Source organism: Spermophilus citellus (genome assembly GCF_964194105.1).
Source record: "Spermophilus citellus genome assembly, chromosome: 6".
NCBI lineage: Eukaryota > Metazoa > Chordata > Mammalia > Rodentia > Sciuridae > Spermophilus > Spermophilus citellus.
The window spans coordinates 68,484,260-68,507,494 of record NC_138187.1 but is presented as its reverse complement, the minus strand read 5'-3'; the positions used below and the strand labels follow the sequence as shown (position 1 = coordinate 68,507,494).

Below are 23,235 nucleotides of genomic sequence, written 5' to 3'. Positions count from 1 at the left end.
CCATCTTTATAGATGCATCATGTGAAGCTGGTCACATCCAAGTAGACTTTTGGGTGCCTTAGGGATTTTAAAATTGTGAAACATGTTCTAACAATACAATCTAACATATCTACAGCACTTTCCTCTACAAAAGCACCTTTTCGTACACATCCCATCTTAGCTTTAGAAGGTGAGATAAGGACAAATGATTCTTTTGTCCCTGTTCATGTGAGACAGCTGAAGTCCAGAGAAGTTACTACGGTTCACTGAAAATCCCAACTTCCCACCTTGTGGGAAATCTCAGTCTTACATAGTTGACGTGGACTTCCTTCCTCATGCTTGTGAAGCAAGTCAGTGGGCAGTGAATGAGAAGTCCAGACCACAGACAGCTGGTGAATCACCACTTGTGTTTGGATCTGACACAGACCCGGAGTGTGGCTGATGCTCACCTGGCTCCCTGGCCACTCTTAACAGGGGTTTTCACCTCAATGCTCTTGTGGCTGAGGTATGCTGGACTGATGATACCCTCATACCAACTGTTCAGGGAAAAGTGACGAAGCCAAGTCAAGTCTTAAGGGCTCATGCATCACACAGGAGACTCTGACTCAAATAAGTTCCTGACCCTCATTTCCCAGGCTCCTTTCTGTGGCCCAGGACTCCATAGCTTTATGATCTAACAACTACCCAATCTCCATCCAGAGCCATGTATTATTGCTACCAGACACTTCCAAAGTAGCCCGGTCACAATTCAAAACTTGCCTCAGTTACAACTCGTTGAGATTGGAGGCCAAAGATAATTTAAAGCCTAGACCTGATTTCATGAGCTAAGATGGGTACCTGGTAGACCTCCTTTAGCCTCATGAGAATAAGTAACTCATAAATCTTTTGAAATAGTTCCTGTGACAAATAATATTATTATATTATAGCTTTTATCATATTTTAAGTAGGAAAGTAATGAATGCTTATTTGATTAGAAGAAGTTTTTTTGTTTTGTTTTGTTTTTACTTAAAACATTTGTTTTTAATCTTTACTTTCCCAAAAATTGAAAGTAGAAATGGAAGTAATTCATCTTAAAGGCATAAAATGTAATTTATTTTAAATTTCATGTAGTATTTTCTCTCCTCCTAGACTTTCTAGACAAAACTTTCGTTCTCTGATATTTAATGTGTTTAGTGAAGAGTAGGCATCTCCTATAAAATGACGTGTTGATGGGTTTTTTTCCATTTTCCACAAAATTTCCAGTTTCTAGCAGTTTATAATCTGTAATGCTATATTCAAAATCAGTTCCATCTGCTAAATTGACTAATCCAGAAAATATATAGAGCCAGGTTATCCTGATTGTAAACACTGTGTGTTTATAAACCAGACACTTTAGGGGATGCATTAACTCATTCAGATCATTAGTAAATTGCTGAAATTACAATAAAATGATACTTTATAAATCTGTAACTAGAGAACTGACAAAAATAGCTCCCTGGTTTACCCAAATGTGGAATGATGCATGTAAAACATAATGTTGGCAAATTTCAGAAAAATACAGCTGTTCAATTGAATGTGTTTCCAGGTGTGCTCTCTCTCTCTCTCTCTCTCTCTGTATGTGTGTGTATGTGTGTGTGTTTATGGCAACTAATATTAGCATGCTGTTTTAGTTAAGACACTCATCTGAAAGGTGTATAATTTGCTTTTAAAAAATTTCCCAACATGAGTCTAGTTATCTTACCCTAATTCTGCACTGACTTATACTTTTTTCCATAAAATAGATGCTTTACATCCTACTCCTAATACCTATGTTTCCACCCAGGAAGTCTGTGTTCCCAAAGTTTTCACCTCCTGAGGCACTTTTCCTAATAATGCTATCTCTGGGACATTGGCTTTTCACATTACAGAAATTCATTTAGAGGAAACATATAGGGACAGATTAAATTTAGAGTTCGGGGTTTGGGTTTTTTTTCAATGTTTTTAAGGTGAATATGATTTAGGGAAATCAGAAGCACGTGTGACAAGTAATTACTTGGATATTTTTAAGCAATTGTTTTGTCATGTAGAAATTACTAAAATAATGTTAACCATTTGGGTCAAATAGATCACCCAATTCAGTTTTAAAAAGCAGCCAATGGTTTTACTAATTAATATTTCATGTTAACACACCTTAAAGGAAATGTATAACATTTGAAAATAATATTGAATGAACCACAACTCTTTAGATAGAATTGCACTTAAAAATAAATTATCTTTGTAGCATGAATATTTGATTTTGCTTAGTTTTGGCTTCTCATTAGTTTATGCCAATGTCTATTTGTAATCAACATTCATAGTTATATACTAGAAGAGAATTGTTTTTCCCCTAGGAGATCTCAACTTCAAGTACAATACTAAAAGTGGATGCAAACATCTATGTCTAAATCCCTTAGTTTGCGTAGATTCAGATGTTAAATGATTTGCAAGACCACATAGAAAATTAATGACAGAACCAGGGCTGAAATTTTAAAATTTTTGTTCTCACTCAATTGTTAACAAAATGTGGAAAGTGGATTTGGGTTCCTTTTGAGGGTGGAATCCTGAAGACCAGTAAACAGGTTTAAATCCCAACCTCGCCTTACTTAGTTACTGAATGGCAGATGATGTCTATTAAATTGAACGGTTGTTGCAGAAGCTACCATTTAGTAAAATATACTATATCTGAAGTAGTTTCTTGGTCTGGACCTTCTGGGTTGGATAATTCTTAGCTGTAGGAACTGTCCTGGGTATTGTAGGATGTTGGGGAGCATCCCTGGCTTCTCCCCAATAAAAGCCAGAAAAAAATACCCGAGCTCATGAACACCCTAGTTAGAACTACCAAAAATGTTTTCAGACATTTATATCATTCCCAGTTGAAAACCACTACTGGAGAAGATGCCCTAATCAAGCCATTTTTATATAATCAGTCAATCTTTTAAATTAAAAAAGTAACTTGTTGTTTTTTTTCTTTTTTTTTTCTCCTTGGATAGTTGTTGCTTTTCAGCCACTTGTAGCTATTATTTAAAGAGAAACATAGTTCTTTTGTTTTCCAAAAATACAGATGTATTTGTTTACCTTATGCAAGAAAATCACATCATAAACCTCCCTGCTGATTTATCTTAGGCTTCTCTATTTTTAGCTTTTAAAAATGAGCTATTTTTAGTTAAATAAATACAGATGTTATTGTAGACAACTTCGAAATCAGCAAAGATAAGGATAGGATTAAAAAAAAGGAAACACGAGGATAAAATTGCAAGTCATCATTAAACAAGAAGGCAAAATAAGACTGAAATCAGCTCTTTGACATGTGATTGTTGAGAGTCACCAGCCTTCGTGGATCTATTTTAGTTTTGATGCAGTATGAAGTCAAAGGTGTATTATTGTTGTTTCTTAATTTCAAATGTAATCAAAAACAAAAACACTGTGGTTGAAAAGGCAGTCTATTGCTTATTAACTTATCTTTTTATGGGAAAAATAATATTAAGTTTCCATTTCTATAACCTAAAGAACAACACATTAAGAGCTATCAATTACCCGCCAGTTTCATATCTGTGGACCAATAAGAAAGCAAGGTTGACGGTTTCACATCTGTTTTGGGTGAAAGGCTATTCCTGTCTGTGGTATTTAAAATTTAAAGAACTTCTGTTATTATACAATTGGGAATCCTCAGGGAGTAAAATGTTAATGAAATCCATAACATGCACAGATTTTATGATAGCAGTTTTAAGAAATTCCTTTGGTGGGGTTTGTTGATTTCTGTCCCCGTGGTAATAATTGTACCTTTTACAGAGTGCATTAATGTTCACATTTAGGAGCAATGGCTATGTTTATGCTGCGTGTAATGTAACACACCCACTCCTAAGCTATAAATAACTTTCATATTGCAGTTTGAAAATCCCAGAGCAAAAAAAAAAAAGTTCTTCAGAATTGGCAGAACCCATAGTTTGAAACTTCTAGATTACCCACAGCAACCTTTTCCAGCAGAGAGAAGTGTACACCTTGGAAATTCCAAAGCTTGGGAGTGGACAGAGAACCTGTGCCCTCTTATAACTGTCATTTAATGCATGATTTGAAAGCTCTACATCAGAATGGCAATTTTGATCTACATCAAAATAACAAGTTGGAATGCTGACTTGAAAATGAGACAGACAGACACACAAGTATATGTGCACACATACACACACGATTTCCTTTCTCCACTCTCTTCCCTCCCTGAACCATCTACTCTCATTCAATTCTCAGTTCAAATAAGGAGAGGAAAGTAGATTAACTTTAAAAATGTTCTATAAATCCCAACAGTAATAAAATGCATTATGCTTTTGCATTTCCAACTATTGAACAGAGTAAGCATTGGAGACTAATTGCACATGTTATGACTCAGAATAATCACATATATACTTGTGCAAGTGACTGGTGCATTTTCTTCTCAGCTCTCTTTGCCTCAAGGGGTTAAAAATGCATTGATTGCATTCTCTTAATTGCCTCCCTTTAGGAGGATGAGGTCTTAATTCTACCACACTTTTATTTTTCCCACAATTCTAATGCTTGAAACTTCTAACTACATTTTATGGATTTAACCAAAATAATTTTTTTTTAAAAAAACCCAAACAACTATTTTATTCTTTTAGCAAGCCTGAGAGGGCTATCGATGAAATCCTTCAGGGGGTGGGTGATTGGATGAGACAGCTTCTCGGGTTCTTTCAAGCATTTTAAGATTCCCTGATTCTATTAAAAATAAATGTACTCTATCAGCTAGTGCCCTGAGCTTGCCTAAGATAAAATATAAATATATGGAGCATAGCTGAAATTCATTTTAAATACTATTGATAATCGTGTGTGGCAGCACATAGCAAATTTTTTTCCATTAAGAAGGTTTCTCTCTTTTTCCTTAGATCAAATAATTGTTTGAATTGGCTTTACCATGCATCTTATCTGAGGATTTTACATTGCAACTTCACTTAGTGGGGCCTGTTTTCCTTGGTTCTTTTGTGCTAGCTTGCAGGGAAGTGCAGCCCACTAAGGGAGATAAGAAAAGGTCCAGACAGTTCATCTTTCATGTCTCTCCAATCTTTGAAGGAAATATCCGTAAGGCAGGGACTTACCCACCATGACAGATGGTTCACACCTTAAAGTCCTGCCAATATCCAGACTTTTTTCCTTCCTTAAAATGACAAATATCACGTTCAATTCTAAGGATTTTATAAACCGTAATACTACTCAGAAAAAGGAGCACCAGAGATCCAGCTGTCTGAAGAAAGTCATTTCAGTTGTCTTAGGCTTCTAGACTTGGTATGTTTACTAAGGGCTAATGTTGATGCCTGTAGATCCCATCATAGAAGAGAGAGAAAGACCAAGAGCCAGGTAGGTGCACAGGTTAATAGCTACAGGAGCAGGAAATTTGACAGAGCCTTAAGTTTGAAGATCTGGAAATGAAATATCAAATTTCCAGTGGGAAATATTCATGATAATGAAAAGAAGTTAGAAAATCATATGAAATCTGAAATCCTGATGGCATTTCTTAAAATATATATTTCAGGGGGCACTCAGAACTTATGAGGAGAGCAGAAAGTAATATGTTAAATTCCCAATCTTAACAAAATGAAGTTATAGTGGGCCAAATTTTATTGAATATTTGAATACTGTTTTAAAAATCCAGACTAGTCATTGTTATTCTCAATCATTTTATAGCACACATATTCTATGATTTCTTTAGTTTTAACAGATGTTTCCAAATAGTACATATGCATTTATAAGTATGTTGTTATTTACTTGGAAAGCTTCAATGCCAAGATGAAAGAAATAATTTATTTAACAAATATTTACCATAGGGAAAAAAATCAGTCAACACTTTTGTGCCTTTAATATTATATGTCTTCTAAAATCAATCACTAATAATAGACAAATGTAATTTGCTGAGACAAACATGGAAATCATCTTACATGACCTCAATTTCGACTTTTCCTGAGTCTTCCAGGAAATAGAACAACAAGGAAAAGTAGGCAGGCAGAGGTGATTCGAGATTCCACCTGTACATGGAGAAATTCAGCTCCAATTATCAATAATACAATGATCCAGTTCCCTTAGTGGGTCAATGTTGTTGCTTTCAACAAGAGTGTGTAAGAACATCTGTTCATCTCCTTATTGTTCTTTAGAATGTCTAGTTTAGAATGTGTGTGTTTCTAAGATTCATCTCAATTAAAATCTTTTTATTAAAGGTAATTAGAACAGATTAAGAATCAGCCCATTCCATTTCTTTTTAAATCCTGGCATGCAAATTTCTGCACTTTAATTCTTAACTTTGCATCTCAAAGTACAATGGAAGGTGGTAGAATTCTCACTGTTCTGAAAGCCTGCAAGTTTTATGGAAAGAATGTCTTTTTCAGGATTTTCCAATATGTGCCTTAGCTCTCTTTTTTCTGCCAAGAAGATCCCTCCCAACCCACCTGATGACATATATACAACAGCATGGCCATGTTCCCCAACAGACTTTTCACCTCTTGTCACTGCCAAGTATGTGGTTGAATTAGATACATCCAGCCATGTGTTAAGGATGGTTCCAGTGGATAAATGCAAGTTACCGCTTCCACTGTGTGATGGGCTTCAGGCCGTGTGAGGGAAGCAATGAAAGGCTGTGCTGAGAGTGACATCTGCACTTATGCTCTTGTGGTTTGAAAGTTGTCACACAGACACATTCTCCCATTGTGTGACCCAGGCTGCCATGCATGAAATTAGCAAAATCGACTTTTTTTGTTTTTTAGAACATGTAAACAGTTTGCAATTCTGTCCACTGACTGATAATATTTGGATGGCAAAGAGTCTTCAAAGCACAGAGTGACATCATTCTGTGTCTCTCTCTGTCTTTCGGGTGGAATGAGAAAATCACAGGTCCTTGCTTATTGCTTCTCTCTCCCTTGTTTCCGTATTGCACCTCCATCCATGGAGCACCTAGCAGGATTGTCTTCCTCCTGCTTTATGCTGTCCTTAGCTCAGTTCAAAAGTATAGATCACCAGTTGTGAATTCTAATACTTTGAAAATGCATGTTCCCTCCCAAAGTTTTCCCCATCCCCTTTATAAATGATTTTTAGTAAAAGAATCAGTATATTGTACCAAAATGCATTGTAAGCTTCCAACAGGGAAAACATAGTTGACCAAATATTAAATTGTGAAGCTCATTTCATCTGTTCTCAGGAATGACTGGCATCCCTTTAGAGAGTAACTGTTTACATGCAATTTCTGACAACCAGCTGTACCTAGACAGCCTGTTCTTTCTCTTCTTTTTCTCTCTGGGGTAGCATTCCTTATAACCTTAGGCGGGTGGCCGACTTTAATCTCAGTAATCCCATCAGCTTCTTGCAGGACTTTTAATGCCAAGTAAAGGAGTTTTCTTGGACACCTGCACTTCCAGATTCTCCATCAACACATGAAACTCTCATTATCATGAGAGGCCCACCTAGATTACCGAGAAATACATGGAAAACTGGTGTACAAGGATGCTGTCAAAGTTTATAGGCCAAGTGACTGATTTAGACCATCACCCCCATCTGCAAGTCTTTAGTTTCCAGAAATTCATCCTTGTGTTTATTTTTAAAACCAAGTTTTTAGGAAGAGGGAGAAGAATTAAAGGCATGACTTACTGAAAACAAATAATCAACAAGTCATTTGTCTGTACTAAAGCAGACAGATGGTATGTACAAATGTATGTTTATCTTGAGTCATTAAGGAATCATCCCAACAATGCAGACAAACTTTATGGGTAGAGTAAAACAATAGCTTTTTTAAAAAATTATTTTTTAGTTCTAGTTGGAAGCAAGGCCTTTATTTTATTTATTATTTTTGTGTGGTGCTGGGAATCAAACCCAGGGCCTCAAACGTATTAGGTGAGTGTTCTACCGCCGAGCCACAATCCCAGCCCCATAGAACAATAGCTTTTGACAAAGAAATATACCTTACCTATACACACTATTTAATATTTTCTTGGTAAAATCTCTTTAAATTGCCAAGACACAGAAAGATGTCTGTATGATCATAACTGCACCTTAGAAAGGAGTTAACCTGTTTTGCCAAACCTCAGAGCCATCTGTGCCTCTGCCAGGGGGCTTGCTTGTCAGCTGCTTCTCTGAGACCAGAAGACAAAGAAATACAAAGATCTTTTAGGGCCTGAAATCTTCACTCCTGTCTTAGCCACACAAATTTATAATTTCAACTCTTTATAAAGATTACATGTGACTCAGGTGAAGCCATGGCGACCTATAATAATGCAATGAGATGATGCTGATGCTGTTTTTCTGGTGTTTTCTAAATATAGGAACACTTGCTTAGCATGCACCAGGCCCTAGGTTCAATCCCCATCACTGCCAAAAGCAAATTTAAATACAGGAAGGGTATGGAAGAAGCTTAAGATCCCAGATACATAAACATCTTGTACGTAAACATCCTGTGGACGTCATGCTTGCCACTAGCTTAGCTTTAAAGTAGGAAGGTGGAGAAGAAGTTAGACTGAGGTCTTGAGACTATGACAGATAAAGTGAAAAATTATTTAATATCTGCTGCCCTGTGGGGTAACTTCCAAGAAGTGGGACATTTACTGAGTTAATGAGAGGTCATTTGAAAAATAAATAAAAAAGAATACTTGACACAAGGTGGACCTGGCCAATGAAACTCAATGAGACGCCAGTTTTAAGTAGTGGCCCTTTCAAAAGAACTGGAAACTTTATGACTAGTTATAATATTCGCAGTAAGAAATACCAGGATAAGAATAATCACATTTTTGGTTTAAGAGTGCAAGTTAGTTGCTCAAACACTTTAATGTTGACTTTAATGACAGGCATTTGGCTTTTGTTTGGAAGAAAGGCGTTTTAGATCTTGCCAGCAGTGCTGGACTTAACACAGCATTGAATTTAAATTCAACAAACATTTATGGAGCATCTGCTAAGGATTAAGGGTATGTGGGGATAGGTGAATTTAAAGTGCAGAAAACTCTGTCCCTTCTTCAAAAGAATAATAATCCAGGTATTTCGGGCAAAGCTTTCTCTGTGTGTATGCATGTGTGCAAGCACACATACACACACACACACACACACACACACACACACACACATGCACATTCAACTCCAATTACCCAAATGACTGAAGGAAAAAAAATATTAAGTCATATTCTCATGGTTAATGTGTGTATATATGCGACATCGTGATCTTTATAATAACCCTAACAAATAACCTGAATGGGCCAGACATTGGTTTTCTGTTGGAGAGAGGAAGAATCTGAAGCTTAAATTGGCTAATTAACTTGCTTAACACTATCCAGGTCACTCTTTAATGTCAAAGCTACAGAGCTACTTCTGGGGCCTGTACTTTTCAGCCACCACATGCTGCCTCTGTCACCCGAATTGTCTCCCTGTAGTACCAGAAAGCACCGAGTAGTTTTAACGTAATCCATTCCCTTTATATAAAGATTTATTTTTTATTTGACTTTTTCCCTTCTTGACTAGAGGACAAGAAACTTGTAACCTTCTCTTCCCTTCACCCAAACACCTAGCACTTATTTTGTTATAAATGAATAATTGCCAGTCACTATCTTCCCCCCACAATGGGATGGGTATTCAAAACACAAACATCTATCATTATAAACTTGTGTTCCCAACTCACACACCTCTTCTTGGATGTTTCAGGAGCCAACTGTGTGATTTTGATGGCAATGAGCATCCCTGAAGAAAACATCACACAGTTTTTATGCTATTTCATTGGACTCCTTTATTTTATTTTATTTTATTTTATTTTATTTTTACTTTTGTATTATATTTTTCGAGGTAGGCATGAACACAGGGTAGGACTGTGGAGTGCCATGAAGCTCAAGTGAGTAATCTCTCTGACTCATGCAGATTGACGTTAGTCTCATTCTCAGGAATGCCTGGATTCCCAGAGGCAGTAAAAGCACACATTTCAGGAGAATTATCTCAGCAGTGCAGTGTATGATCGTGAGTTTAATTACAATGCAGATTTGATTGTCTGTCACTAGCCTAACACTTCTTGATCTAGACTCCTGGATTGCATGAAGGCCCACACAGAGGGAATGTGTGTGTGTGTGTGTGTGCGTGTGTGTGTGTATGTGTATGTGTGTGTGCGCGCACACGTGCGCATATGGTGGTGGGGAGGGGAGGGAAGGTCACTTATCCTTGTTCCCTGAAAGAATTTCGCCAAGACATATGAGATAGAAGTGAAATATTCATCATATCAAGTATTTTCAAATGTAGGCAATTGGGTGGGATTTTTTTTTCCCCATTCCTTCAGCCTTTAGCTCATCAGCCTTGGCTACTTCCTCAGCCAAGGTCTTACCCCATCCTATGAGGTCCAATCCAACTCGTTCAAATGAACTTTTTTCCATAAAGCCCTTTCTATCCCCTTTCCACAAGTAACTTTCCCTTCTCCTGAATCCCACAACACCTCATTGCTCACTAGCACTTTTTACTTTCAGTCTGATAATATCATTATTGCTTTATAGGCCTATGTGTTCCCAAGGCCTGGCATTCATAAATGTGGATTGAATTTAATAGATTAAATGATTTTATCTGGATACTTGATATCTTTCCATTTAATTTTACACTTTAGTTTGAGCCCATATGATGTGTGAAGCACTATGAGGGGGCTTTAGGATACAGTTGTGCAAGCATGCACCTGACTACCTAGTTTATTAGTTGTCAAAATCTGAGCAAGGGTCATGCTTCCTCTGTGTCTCAGTCTCCTCATCTACAAAATTGCCTTGTGTGACCGATATGAGAATTGAAGGAGATGACATATAGAAATTTAGCACTTAGTGTAACACCTGGCACAGAGTAGTAGTCCCAAAGATGTTTTTAATAATAATGACAGCAACAATAATAATGATCACTATTTTAGCTATAATACTGTCCTACTGAAAAGATGTGTAGACAGAATGAATTCTACTGCAGAGTTATAAAATAGTTGTTATTCAAATCAGTCTTTCTCTATTCTTCCATTTCTGTACACTTTTTGTTTTGGCAGGAACAAATATCAGGAGCTAGATACCTGTGTATACAATCTGCTTGGTCTTCCAGAATATCTAGAGCTGCCTCTTTATGGTCAACTACTACACCAATGGCTTTTGACCCATAACCTTGCTTATGCCTTCCTTCCAACCTAGTTCCTAACTTGTAGGTCTTCTGCTAAGGAGAAAACTTTTCTAGTTTTCATGAGAGTTGCATATACACAAAAATAGTGTGGAACTGAGAATTAGGGCATTATGGGATTTATCAGCCATGACTTCCATGCAGTAGGTGCTCACTATCTCTTTACCATGTAAATACAGCCAGTAAGAGCACTTGCTATGACTCCCCTATGAGGCACTTGACTAGGGAATTTGCACGCCCCTTCTATAGATTTGAGGCTGGTTACAATTGTTTTCAATCTAGAACATACTTGCTGCTAAAAAATTTCAGCCAGGTGTGATGGTGCATGCCTATAATTCCAGTAGCTCAGGAAGCTGAGGCAGGAGGATAGCAAGTTCAAAGCCAGCCTCAGCAACTTAGTGAGGTCCTAAGCAACTTAGTGTGACCCCATCTCAGAGTAAAAACAAAATTTTATATATATATATATATGTATATATATGTATATATATATTTTTTAAAGGGCTAGGGATGTGGTTAAGCACCTCTGAGTTCAATCCCTAGAACCAAAAAAGAAACAATTTAGTTTGATGATTGTTAAAATTTAGATGTATATTTTTTAAGTTGATGTATAAAAATGTAAGAATTGTATGTATCAGAGGAGTGATGTTTTGACACATATGTATACTGTGTAATATTTAGTTCAGGACTAAGTAACCTATCTCCTCAAAAAAAAAATTATCATTTGGGGAGTGAAAACATTCAAAATCCTTTCTTTTGCCTTTTTGAAGTATCACTACATTATCCTTGCATATAATCATCCTGCTATGCAATAGTGCACCAGAACTTTTTACTTCTACATAACTATGCAGTTAGGCCATTTTTATTATGAAGCTTTTAAGTTAAATTATTAGCTAATTTCTTAGGGATTACATTTGATCTGTTCTGAGTACTTGTCCTCCGTTCCACATCAAAGGATTAGACTCAGGTTTGAAATTAAATGTAACTTATAAATAAGCATTCAAAAAAATGTTCATTGGAAGTATTAAGTCTCTGAATCTTTTACTGTCCAGCCAGAGCTCTTTGAGAGTCTTAGTTGGAAGAGGGGACCATTTAAATGTCATCTTCTTGAACAAGCTGTTAAAGGTTTCTGAGGTACCATCTGCAAGTTAACGTGCCATTGAAACGAATTACTTCATTTAAAAGGAGAAAAGATTTGCAGAGTGGGTGTGAAATTGTTTAAAACAATCTTTTATTCAGCATTGAGACTTAATCAGTCTTTCTTTTCAACTCTACCCAGGAGTTTCAAGTTGCCTTAAATGCTGATTACTTGTATCCCAGAGTTTATAAAAGCTATTTCATTTTCTCCTCCTTTGTTATCAGAATGTATTGCGCCCTTGTGTCCAGAGTTAACAGGTTTATCAAGTAAAAAAAAAATTTAAAATGGAATATTAGTCTAGCTTTTCTGAGTACAATTATATCTGTATTGAAAAAAAATGGAAGAAAAAAACCTTAGTTTTTTGCAGAGAATATGTGAAGTCTCCCTTTCCATATTTATCTTAAATATATTTACAAAATAAGCATTTTCTGCTGGGTTGTCATGGTATATGCCTTGCTCTGAAAGGTCATTTGAAGCCTTAATTCTGCATCCATCACACTGAGGAAATATAGACCAGTGGTAGAGTCTCCACCCCAGAACAGCATTCTCCTCCACATTTGATCTTGAGCATTTCCATATTGGAGTGATTTGTGTATCTGGATTCTGGAAACATCTCCCTCCGGCTGAGATGCTAGAATATTAACCTGCTTCGTGGAGTCCCTCTTGTTTCCTTACAATTTTAACAACAACGGCAGATTTCAGTATTCAAACAGAACCAGATGGAATTCCAGTTCAAAGAACATGTCAGAATTAAATATTTCTTTTTTAATTAGTTGCTTCTGATTTATGCAAAAGAAATTAACATGAAAATAGTAGAATGTGCCATGAATCCAGATGCTACGGGGAGCCCACAGGAGCATTATCTCCTTTTATCTGACAAAACAAGCAAAGGTCGTCCCTTGTTAGGGGACTTCATTTTTCTTGTCCCTTTTCTTATTGTTCTTTTTTCTGTAAGGGGCAGTGGCAATCAGAGAAGCCAGCCTTTCCCGGGCCTCTGGGCCATAACAGCCTTATCTAATGTTATTCTAACTGGCTGGTTCAAGTCTTCTGGTAGGAAAATTCATCTATCCTTTCACTTAAAATTGTTTTACTATCAGCAAAGGGTTTTCTAGCAACCAGTAGTCTGTTTCCACCTGGGAAAAATACTTTCTTTTAATTTAACTGTGGAAAAAAGGATTAATTCAGACAATTAAGATGAGAAAAGAACATTGATGAGATTTTCCCAGTGTTGTACTTTTCTCATACTTGGGTATTTTCATTCTTTACTAGAATTTTTAAATGTTTCTTCATAGCTTTTGCTAAAAATGATCCATAACCATCATCTTTTTTTCAACCATATAATCATTCACAAAGTTGTACTTTCCAGTTCAAACTGAAAAACAAAGTAGTCAGAAATGATTTCATACTTCCTACAATTGCACAAAACATTTAATTTCCAAAAGGAAGAGCCATTGGATTTCATGACTATTGACTAAGAAATTTTAAATTGCCTTTCTAGTAATTATGGTTTTAAAATATGGACTGGGGGCCACATGGGTGCAGTGGCTCACTGCACCAGGCCGCTGGGTTGATCTGGGATATAAGTCCAAGCTCAGTCACTGATAAGTTATGTGACTCTGGACAAGGTTCACATATCACTTTATTCCTCAGTTTATGTGTCCATAAAACCTGTCTTGTATGATTGATATGAGAATTGAAAGGGAGAATGCTTATAAATTTAGCCTTTAACAAAATGCATAATATAAAGGTTTCCCTGTGCATTTTCTATTAATAGGAGCAATCTTAGTTATCAGCGTTTTTCGATGTAGCACAATAATGACAAACTACATAAAGAGAAAGAAAATTATGTTACTAGCTCTATAGTGATTATATTCTGATTCATAACTGTTAAGTCCAAGACCCTAAATTTTAGAAACACAAACATCAGGTGCTATGAATTCAGCCCACATAGACTAGAATAGCACCGATGCTTACATGCTCAGACTCTGTCAGAAAACATGTGTTTTATCTAAGGAAATGAGACAATTGCTAAAAAATATTTTCTTTAGCTTGTAGTGTCAAGTGATGAATTAAACAGCTCTTTGAGTCATCAAAGATGCTCTAAAGAAAATTTAACATAGCCCTCCCCCCCAAAAAAAATATTTTCCTGTTTTTAATCAGAGCTCAGTTCTTTGTCCTTTATTTTTTCAGGCTCTTGTATTGACCTGCCCGGGGAGTGTTAAAAGCGGGTAAATGCTCCCTTGCCAATGCAACCTCAATGGGCAGTATTTTATTGAGCAAGACAGATTTTCATTTTTGAAATGAGGCTTCCCACATTATGACATTACCAATAGCTGGTTATGTATTATTATAGGAAGCAATGATATTCATTTCATGGCTCAAAGGCTGCATGCTGCTGTTTAACCAGCAGTTTGCAAAGATTTGTTGCATGATTTACTACACAATGCTAAAACCTGCTGCTTTGTCCCCAAGTGATTCTCAGTAAAATGTGTGCTCCTCCTCATTTCTCTTTATCTGGGGAATGTGTTTCCTGCCTTTACTTAGACAATGCCACAGCCATAAAGTGCCTGTGGACTGTTCCTGTAGACATCTTAGAACAAAGAGCAAGTCAGGGGCATGGTCAAGACCCAGAGGCATGAAGGATCCTTAGTACACAGGACCTGCTATAGCACCACCTCCTGCCCCTGAAAGTAGACAAGGATAACTGTCTTCTACAAGGATCCTTCTTCCCACCTACACGACGAGCTTGGGATATTCTCTTCTGTGTCTTTAGCAGTGCCCTTTCTTTGTGGGTGGAACACAGTGAAAGTGAGATTTGGGTGGACAGTCTACATCAGCTTAGGATTTTATATTGGCATTGGAAACAAGGTGTCACATGGGTCATTTCTGCTGATGGTGCTGTTTAAGCTAACTCAGAAAGCTGCCACTGGAACTCTGAAGAAGTTTGATCAACTTCTCAAAGATAGTCTACATGCCATCAGATAAGTACCAGATGTTTATGTGAGTCACACACGCAGAGGGAGACATTCAAAGATTTGAGAGAATGCACTTGATGTTGGGTTCCACATGTCCCCATTCCTGTCTCCACACCCCCTCACCACCACCCTTCATGTTAAACAGAAGTTATTGAACTCAGATATGAAATCACAGCCATCTTCTAATTAAAAATAAAACAGCTGGGAAATAATGATATTCTTTCAAAATCAGAAAATGGTGAGTGGAGAAGAGCTGATTGGGTTTAGAGAAAGCAGGTTACTTAATTATGGTTATTGTATGTCTGGATTTTTATGGAAAGAAAGGAACTATTGTTTAGTAACGTGAACGCTGCAAAACACAGAGTGGTGTCATTATGTAGAGCACTCTGGGGTCATATCTTTGTGTTCCCAGCTGCTTGTCTTAAGTCGCCAGTCACGTCTACCAGAATGTGAGGTTGGTGAGAACTCATCATAATTCAAAGAGCTAAACCACCAAGAGAATGGTCAGTGGTTGCTTTTGAAAGGTTTTCAGGACCGCTGATCATTTTGACTTCAAGACGACCACAGCATATGCTCTTTTAAGATCAATACTTTTTTTTGACACGTCTACTAGTCAGGGAAGCATGGTAGGTTGCTTAGTGTGCAGTATTTCATTTATTCATTTCCCCCTGCTTCCCTCTGCACTTCTCTTTTCCTCTAGAAGATTCTTTCTCTTTGTGTCCACTTGCAAACTCCTACTGTGCATCCTCCCGTACACCTCTTAGACATGAAAATCCGCTCCGTAATGTCTCCAATTCCCTCTACCTCCAGTTCTCTGATGAATTGTTTAGTTCTTCTTCTGGGCCACTTTATGTGCACCATCCCATACTATAATCATGGGTTTGCTTCTCACACTATTACTCTTCTTTATATCCTAACAGTCCAATACAGAACTGAGCAGAGAAGCAGTAATAAGTGTCCACTGAGTGAAAAGTCAAATCTAGTTGAGCAAAATTCAGTACCTTAGTAGACTAAGTAGACCATATTATGTCAGTTGTACAGTGGAATACTGTGATACCATTTAAAATAATAATGCAGAAAAATGTTGTTGGCATAGAAATATGTGCATGAAACTAAACAAAAGGGCAGGTTATCAAGCACAGAAGTCATTTGGCCTCATTTTTATAATCACAACATATACAAGTATTCACATATATTTTACATATGTACCCATGTATGTAATTCATAATTCAAAGAGGATGGCCAGTGGTTGATTTAGAATGTTTGTCATGACCAGTGATCATTTTGACTTCAAGAAGACCAGGGTAACATGCTCAGGTTGGAAGGTAGGTACCTGGGATCTCCTAATTAAAATGACAAAAGATAGATTAACCAGAGATAAAACATAAAAATTCTATTAATATTTTAATTTTATGTCAGCAGGGCTTGGTAGAAAAGAGGTAACAACCCCTATAAGTGGTTAGATTTGGGTGAATATACAACATTTTAACAAAGGGGGATAAACTGTGAGAAATGACTTGGGGCTTCCAGGACTGCTAAACTGTGGGAAAGTGACTAGTGTATACATGAAGGGGACTAATGGAAAACGAAAGTTATTTTAGTAAGGTTTGTTCTTGCAAACTCTTCTCCGTTCTCTCAGTCTGCAGTGATAAGGGTCATGTTCCTCCTCCTGGTACAGGAGAGAGGGGAAATTCATGCCATCTTCACAAGGGGAAATGAATGCCCTGCTTTTAGGCAGAGAAAGGGCAGGGTAGAATACTTTTCTTGTATCTGTTCATTCTCAATTGCCTTCAGATCAAAATAATCCTTACACCAAAGTGGTACATTTTGGGGTGGACTACTCTGACACTCTTCTGATATAAACCTTCAGGCATTAAGTCCTTCTGGGTCCCCTGACAGCAGCAGTGTAAGTAGTGATGCTAATGAGGCCGGACAGGCTCTGTTCCCTCCCAAACTAGCTCAGGCACTTCAGAGTGGATGTGGGACGCCATTCCAGAGAATTCCCCAAAGGGACTTGGAAAGAGAGGAGTTGGGTTCACAAGGGAGAATCCACAGTGTCGTGTCGGGAGACTGGATCTTGTTAGAGTTTTGGGTACCATCCGATTTTAATTGCACTGGTTTTGGTCCCAGCCCTAATCATTTTATGAGGTTGTCATCCATCTTTCCTAAACCCAGTGGCAGTAATGTTAGGAAGAAAAATGAAATGAAATTTCAAGTGTCCCAGTGTGGCAAATAAGAGAATCTGCAGAGTTTTAAAGCACAGCAGGAAACTTCATGCAATTACAAGGAGATGTTACTAATGCATTTCATTGCTGTTGAGAAAAGAAAATATCTTCTCTTTTTTCAAATGATTCATGCACATGTTTGGGGGAGGCTTTGTAGCTGGAATATTGGGCATTTTCCTGAATTGAATACTAGTTAATTCCTGTCCATTGCTCCTTACTCTAAAGTTAGCTCTTTCTTAGGCTTAGGATTCTTCCAATTGACCACCAAATAGTTTCTTTCTTACCCACCAGCTAAATCGCACTCAATAATAACAATAATAATAATAATTAATAATAATAAAAGTAGGAAAAAGACAACCAGGGAATGAAGTTCTAGAGTTATTTCAAATCAACTCAAGCTGAGTTATGCACTCCTGGGAATTTAATCTTTTCCAAACTGAAGAGCCATCTGTAAGTTTGACAGGAAGGGTTTATTTAAATAGCTCTGCTTCATGCTTCCCTGAACTTCAAGATTTTAAGGACCCTTCAGCTTGAAAGTGGATGTGGCATTGGACATGACTCAATGGACAGTCAGTAAAGCACTAAGTGTTCTGAGAGCATTTGAAAACAATTGAAATTGTTCAGCCCAGCCATGTCTAGAGTGCCCTTTACTTTCAGATTGTGGCATTATGAAAATCAGTTTTTGCAGCAACTTGAGATTACCTATTTCTGGAATAGTGAGATTAAGGTGGTCGGATAACATTCAGAGCACTAGTTAAATCTGAATATGAAGGAACGAGTCAGTTATTAGTATAATTAATGTTTCAAATATTGCAAGGGCATAATTAAAATGTTTTTAAATCTGAAATTCAAATTTAACTCTGATATCTCTGTTTGCTAAGTGTGACAATCATTGATCATCTCTTCTCTTTGAAATTTGTACAAAACGGGGATGGGAAATTTTAAACACAAGGTTTACTACTGAAAAAAAAAGGCAAATTTCAAATTTGAGTAAACAAGTATGTGCGCTTGATAAAATTGTGTTGGGTAAATATTTATTTGTTAAAATTAAAATCATCTACCATTATCATCTTAAAATATCAGTTTCTAGTGAAATTGTGATTCATTTTCTCTTAAGCCTGGTAAAAGCATGTACAGCATAGAATTCACATCTCTAAAATCAAGGAAATGAAATAAAAGATTGTTTTGCGATGGATGTCATCCCCCTTCTTTCCAAAGGAAATCTACTATTGTATAATTGTGTAGCTTAAAATTTACTTCTATGTGCTGTTTTTCCTGAATGTAACTCATGGTTCATTTTGGAAATGAATTGGCAACTCCTTGATTTAACTATTCCAAGGGCCTTCAGGAAAAAAAGCAATTCATGAAAGACAATAGTCATTTTTCATGAGGCAGGCTGCGCATGATATGGAAATTCTTTAGGTGTTTGTTGCCTGTAGGCACTGGAGGGTTAATTGAAATATTGTATTCTGGAAATTGGGTTGTCAAGTAGCAAGGAGAAAGCAAGATTCAGAAACTGGGGATGGGTTTGGGGGTTTTGTTTAGTTTTACTTTGTTTTTGTTGCCTTTTTCAAGGAAGATGGCATTCTGTTGATAAATGTAAATGTGCTATTGAAATATTTTATCAATGCTATTCAGTTGTACTATGTAATTACTTTCTATGCCATTTAAAAAATATTTGCCATATAGTTGTATTTCATTTCTTTAAACACAGTTTGTTTCCTGTTCATATAATAGATGAAGGGAAACAATTTTTATAGGAACAATCACTGTATTAATAAAAAGACATGAAAATATTTCTAATGTATAGAAACTAGTAGTAACTTTAATTTTAAGATTTTTATTTATGGGCTGGGGATGTGACTCAGTTGTGTCATACTTGCCTAGCGTGCGTGAAGTCCTGCGTTCAATCCCCAGCACCACAAAAATTTTAAAAAGAGATTATATTTAGTTATTAATGATGGACATAAGGAAATGTAAAGAAAGAAAAACTGTTTGACTTTACTGGAAAAATGTTAGACATACAAAAAAATGAATTATATGAAGTCAGACTTGAAAAGAATCTTCCATTTGTGTTAGTCAGCTTTCTGTTACTATAACAAATAAATGAGATAACTTATAAAGATAAAAGGTTTATTTTGGCTCACAGTTTTAAAAGTTTTATGATCGACTGGCCAGTTGGTTTGGGGCCTGTGGAAAGGTAGCACATCATGGTAATAGTATGTGCAGAGCAAAACTTGTCACTCCATCTAAATGGCCCACCCTGCAGGGTTATGAAGTAAGTCAGTGAGAGATGAAGGTGAGGCTCTTGTGTTGAGTGAGGAGCTTTCCCATTGGAAACTTACTGGTAGACGCTCACAAGCCCTGGCAGTTGTTGAACAGAGATATTATTTCTTCTCAGATGATGCCTTGGGGTCTGCCTGCTTCTCAAGCTGAGCTGAATGGAGCAAGACCACAGGAAGATATGGGGAAGGAAGGAATTTAAAGATGAAACAAAAATTCTTATTTTGCCTTTTTCCTCTCCACTCCATTCCAGATTCTAAGTCTGTGGTCTGTTTCTCAAACCAAAACATTCCTAGTGCTTTCAGATCAGTATTGTTTCAGCCTTCATTTTATTGGAAGGAGGTAGGATGCTACAAAAGGTTGAGAAATTTGATCCTATTAAATGAAAATTCTAGTCCAGGCCTCTCCAATGGTCAATGTGGGTGTTTATCTTGTTGTCTTGATTTACTATTTGTAAAATGCCAATATTAATGTGCTATTTGGAAAGTATGCTTCATGTCTTAAAAACATATAATGACACAATATTAAACCCAGTTTTCTCCTTTGCCCCAAGCTATCTTGGTTGCAGAAGTAAGACAAGTTTCTTCTTTTTTTTCTAACAATAGAAAACAGCCTAGGCAACTGCTCTCTTTGCCTTTCTGTTGAAGGAACGGAATGGGAACTTGGGGCCAGATGGAATAAAGCCCCGTTGTTCCCTGCTGTATCAAAACTATAATGTGCAGCACCAGCAAGAGATGATCCAGGTGATGGTGGTGCAGGCACAGCCCACTGACCACAGTTTGCAATTTTCTCGTAGGTAGACTTGGGGCTCCTGCGCTTTGTCACTGCTGTCGGCACACAAGGTGCCATTTCAAAGGAAACCAAGAAGAAATATTACGTCAAGACCTACAGAATAGACATTAGCTCCAATGGGGAAGACTGGATCACCATAAAAGAAGGAAACAAACCTGTTGTAAGTTTGGCGGCCACCCCCCCCCCCGCCCTCCAGCAATTCAGTCTCTTAAATGGATGATCAATTTTTACTTGTTTGTTGGGGAGCTTTCTGTCTGGCCTGGTTTATTTTTGAATTGATTTTAAATGAAAAGTGCAATTAGAGGTTTAAATCTGACCAAGGGGGTCTCATGTTCCCAGATCCAGAAGCCAAGAGGAAATTATACAGATGTTTCCAAGAAAAGTCAATACCAGGCAAATTAAGTGACAGTCTCAAGAATCACTTGAACCCTCCCCCGGGAACACAGACAATGCATAGGATAAACACTGTCCTCTTAGAATCTTAAGAGTTCTGTCTCTCTTCTTTCTTCCCTCTCTTTCATAGGTTAGATTCGTTCTTTCTCTCTGTTAACAGGCACGTTTTAGAAACCACCTTTTCATCTACATTAGTGGTTTACAAACTAATTTACAAGTGCCTTTGGCTGCATCTTGTAAGAAGGGATAGAACTAAAGGTATTCACTGTGTTCCCTCAGATCACACAAATGACATGCTGCCCTCTTCCTGCTTTTAACTGAGGAGGTAGCTCAGACCACCCTGTGTCCCCCAGCTCTCGGCAGCCGTTCGTTTGCACCCATGGTCTGTCTTTCTCAGTCTGTCTGTTTATTTGAAGTTATACTTGCTCTGATTTACTAATCAAAAGATTTTTGAGAATTCATATTCACTGTTTCTCCCAAATTAAAAGCTTCCCCTGGAGGCTGAATAAAATACAAAAACAAAAATAAAAAATATGTATATTAGAGATAGCAGCAAAGATTCAGGTAACTTGAGATTGTGGGCTTGGAAAGAGGCCAGTGAATATGTCCTTGTCTCACTTTTGAGCATTCTTGGCCTGGAGTTTCTCCTTTTGGGTCTGGAACTCAGAAAAGCCTCTGGAGGTTGAAGTGAGCGAAGAACCATTAATTCCCTTGATTAGCAGCAAAATCTCCCACTCTTGGTTGGGAAGGCAAGATGGAAGCAGATATCAGTGGACAACTGCTCTGTGGGAGGAAGTCTCTGTGGACAGACAAGGTCAAGGCCTGTCTGGCCCTGCGGGACGTGGAACCTGTTCTCCATCTGGGGAAGAAAACTCCTCACAGTCAACACATATGGAGATTAAGCAAGTCAATTATGTCCCTAAGTTTGAACTTCTTATTTTAGAGTAGATTTTTGAAGATGTGCATTAGTTAAAAATAAACAAAACCTCACTAATGCCAAGTATGCATTTGCAAACAAAAGGAACCCAGAGAGAGGGGTTAAAAAAACCTTACACACACACACACACACACACACACACACACATTTTTTTTAAAGGGCTATTTCTTCCAGTTGTCCTCTTCAGCCACTGTCCACTGGTTGATTTTCTGTGGTTCAGACGGGGCTGTCAGAGAGCCCACCCAGAGTCACAGGGGATGTCTCAAAGTGCACACGGCTCACACTAGGAACACCCTGGCACATGGCAGGGCTTCTAGGGTTGGAGGCAGAAAGAAATAAGGAAGGATTCAACAGAGATGTAGACTTGTCACCTGGCTGAGCAGTTTAATTGAATCTAAATGAAACAAAAACATCCAGCTGGAGTCAAATTATTGCTACCTTTCCTTTTTTTTTTTTCCTGTATTTTGGGACTTTTCAGCCAAAGGCCTCTACAACCTTTCCTATTTTCTCAGGGAGCATTGGATGGACCTCATCAAGATCAGCCTTCACCCAGTAACAAGTCCAATAGACCCCTCTCAGCAAGACAGTATGTGTGTGCTCATGGGGTTTGCCACAAGCCACGTGAAACTCCCTCAGTGTGAGCAAAATGTGAACCTCCTAGATGAGCACTCAGCACTCCCAAACAACTTCTGGTCTCTTTGGCAAGGGGGCTCGTGGACCTTGTAAGGAGAGCAACAACTTTTGGGGCTCTTCCCCTTCCAGCAACTACCCATTATTTCCTGCCACACATAAATGCTCCCACACATATTGTTTCCAGAGAGGGATGCTGCAATAGGACAGAAATCTAAAGGGATCACAGGCTAGGATAAATTCTGATGTTAAATTGTCTCTTGAGAGGCTCATGCAGATAACCAGTTCTGTGATGCATTTGACTGCCTTCAGTTAGGCACGCCACTTAAACTAAAGTGAAGCAAAAACATTTTGCTTTTGCAAGCCCAACTTTTACAAGCCCTTTCTCTTGGGGAGAAGAGCAAACCTTGGGAAACACGGTTCTTCTCCATGTACTTATCTGGGAAGCTGGAGAGAATCTGCACATTCCTGGTGGGCCCGTGCTCTTAATGATGTCACCTAAGAGGTTGTACAGAGAAGTACAGTGCTACCTACACAAAGCACAGGACTGTCCTTGATCCAGAATTGAAATTAAAATCTCAGGAATGGAGACTTTCACTTATACCCAAGTATAAGTGCCAGAATATTCCACAAGGCAAACAGTCTCAGAGATCTTTTGGAGAATGCTGCCTCATAGCCAGGCAGAATGGCCCAATGGATACTTGTGGGAAATTGGTTCTTGCCTGGCACTCTTTACATCTGCAA

The 23,235-nt window shown here is 37.7% G+C and overlaps 1 protein-coding gene across 4 annotated transcripts in view; it reads left to right on the top strand.

Moving 5' to 3' along the window:
* Nucleotides 1-23,235, top strand: part of NRP1 (neuropilin 1) — a 141,697-nt gene that overhangs the window by 79,954 nt on the left and 38,508 nt on the right. For all 4 annotated transcript variants that reach the window (XM_081298962.1, XM_081298961.1, XM_081298960.1 and 1 more), the window contains exon 8: nt 20,536-20,691. In XM_081298962.1, coding sequence (XP_081155088.1) covers nt 20,536-20,691 — 156 coding nt within the window. The remainder of the gene's footprint in view (nt 1-20,535; nt 20,692-23,235) is intronic.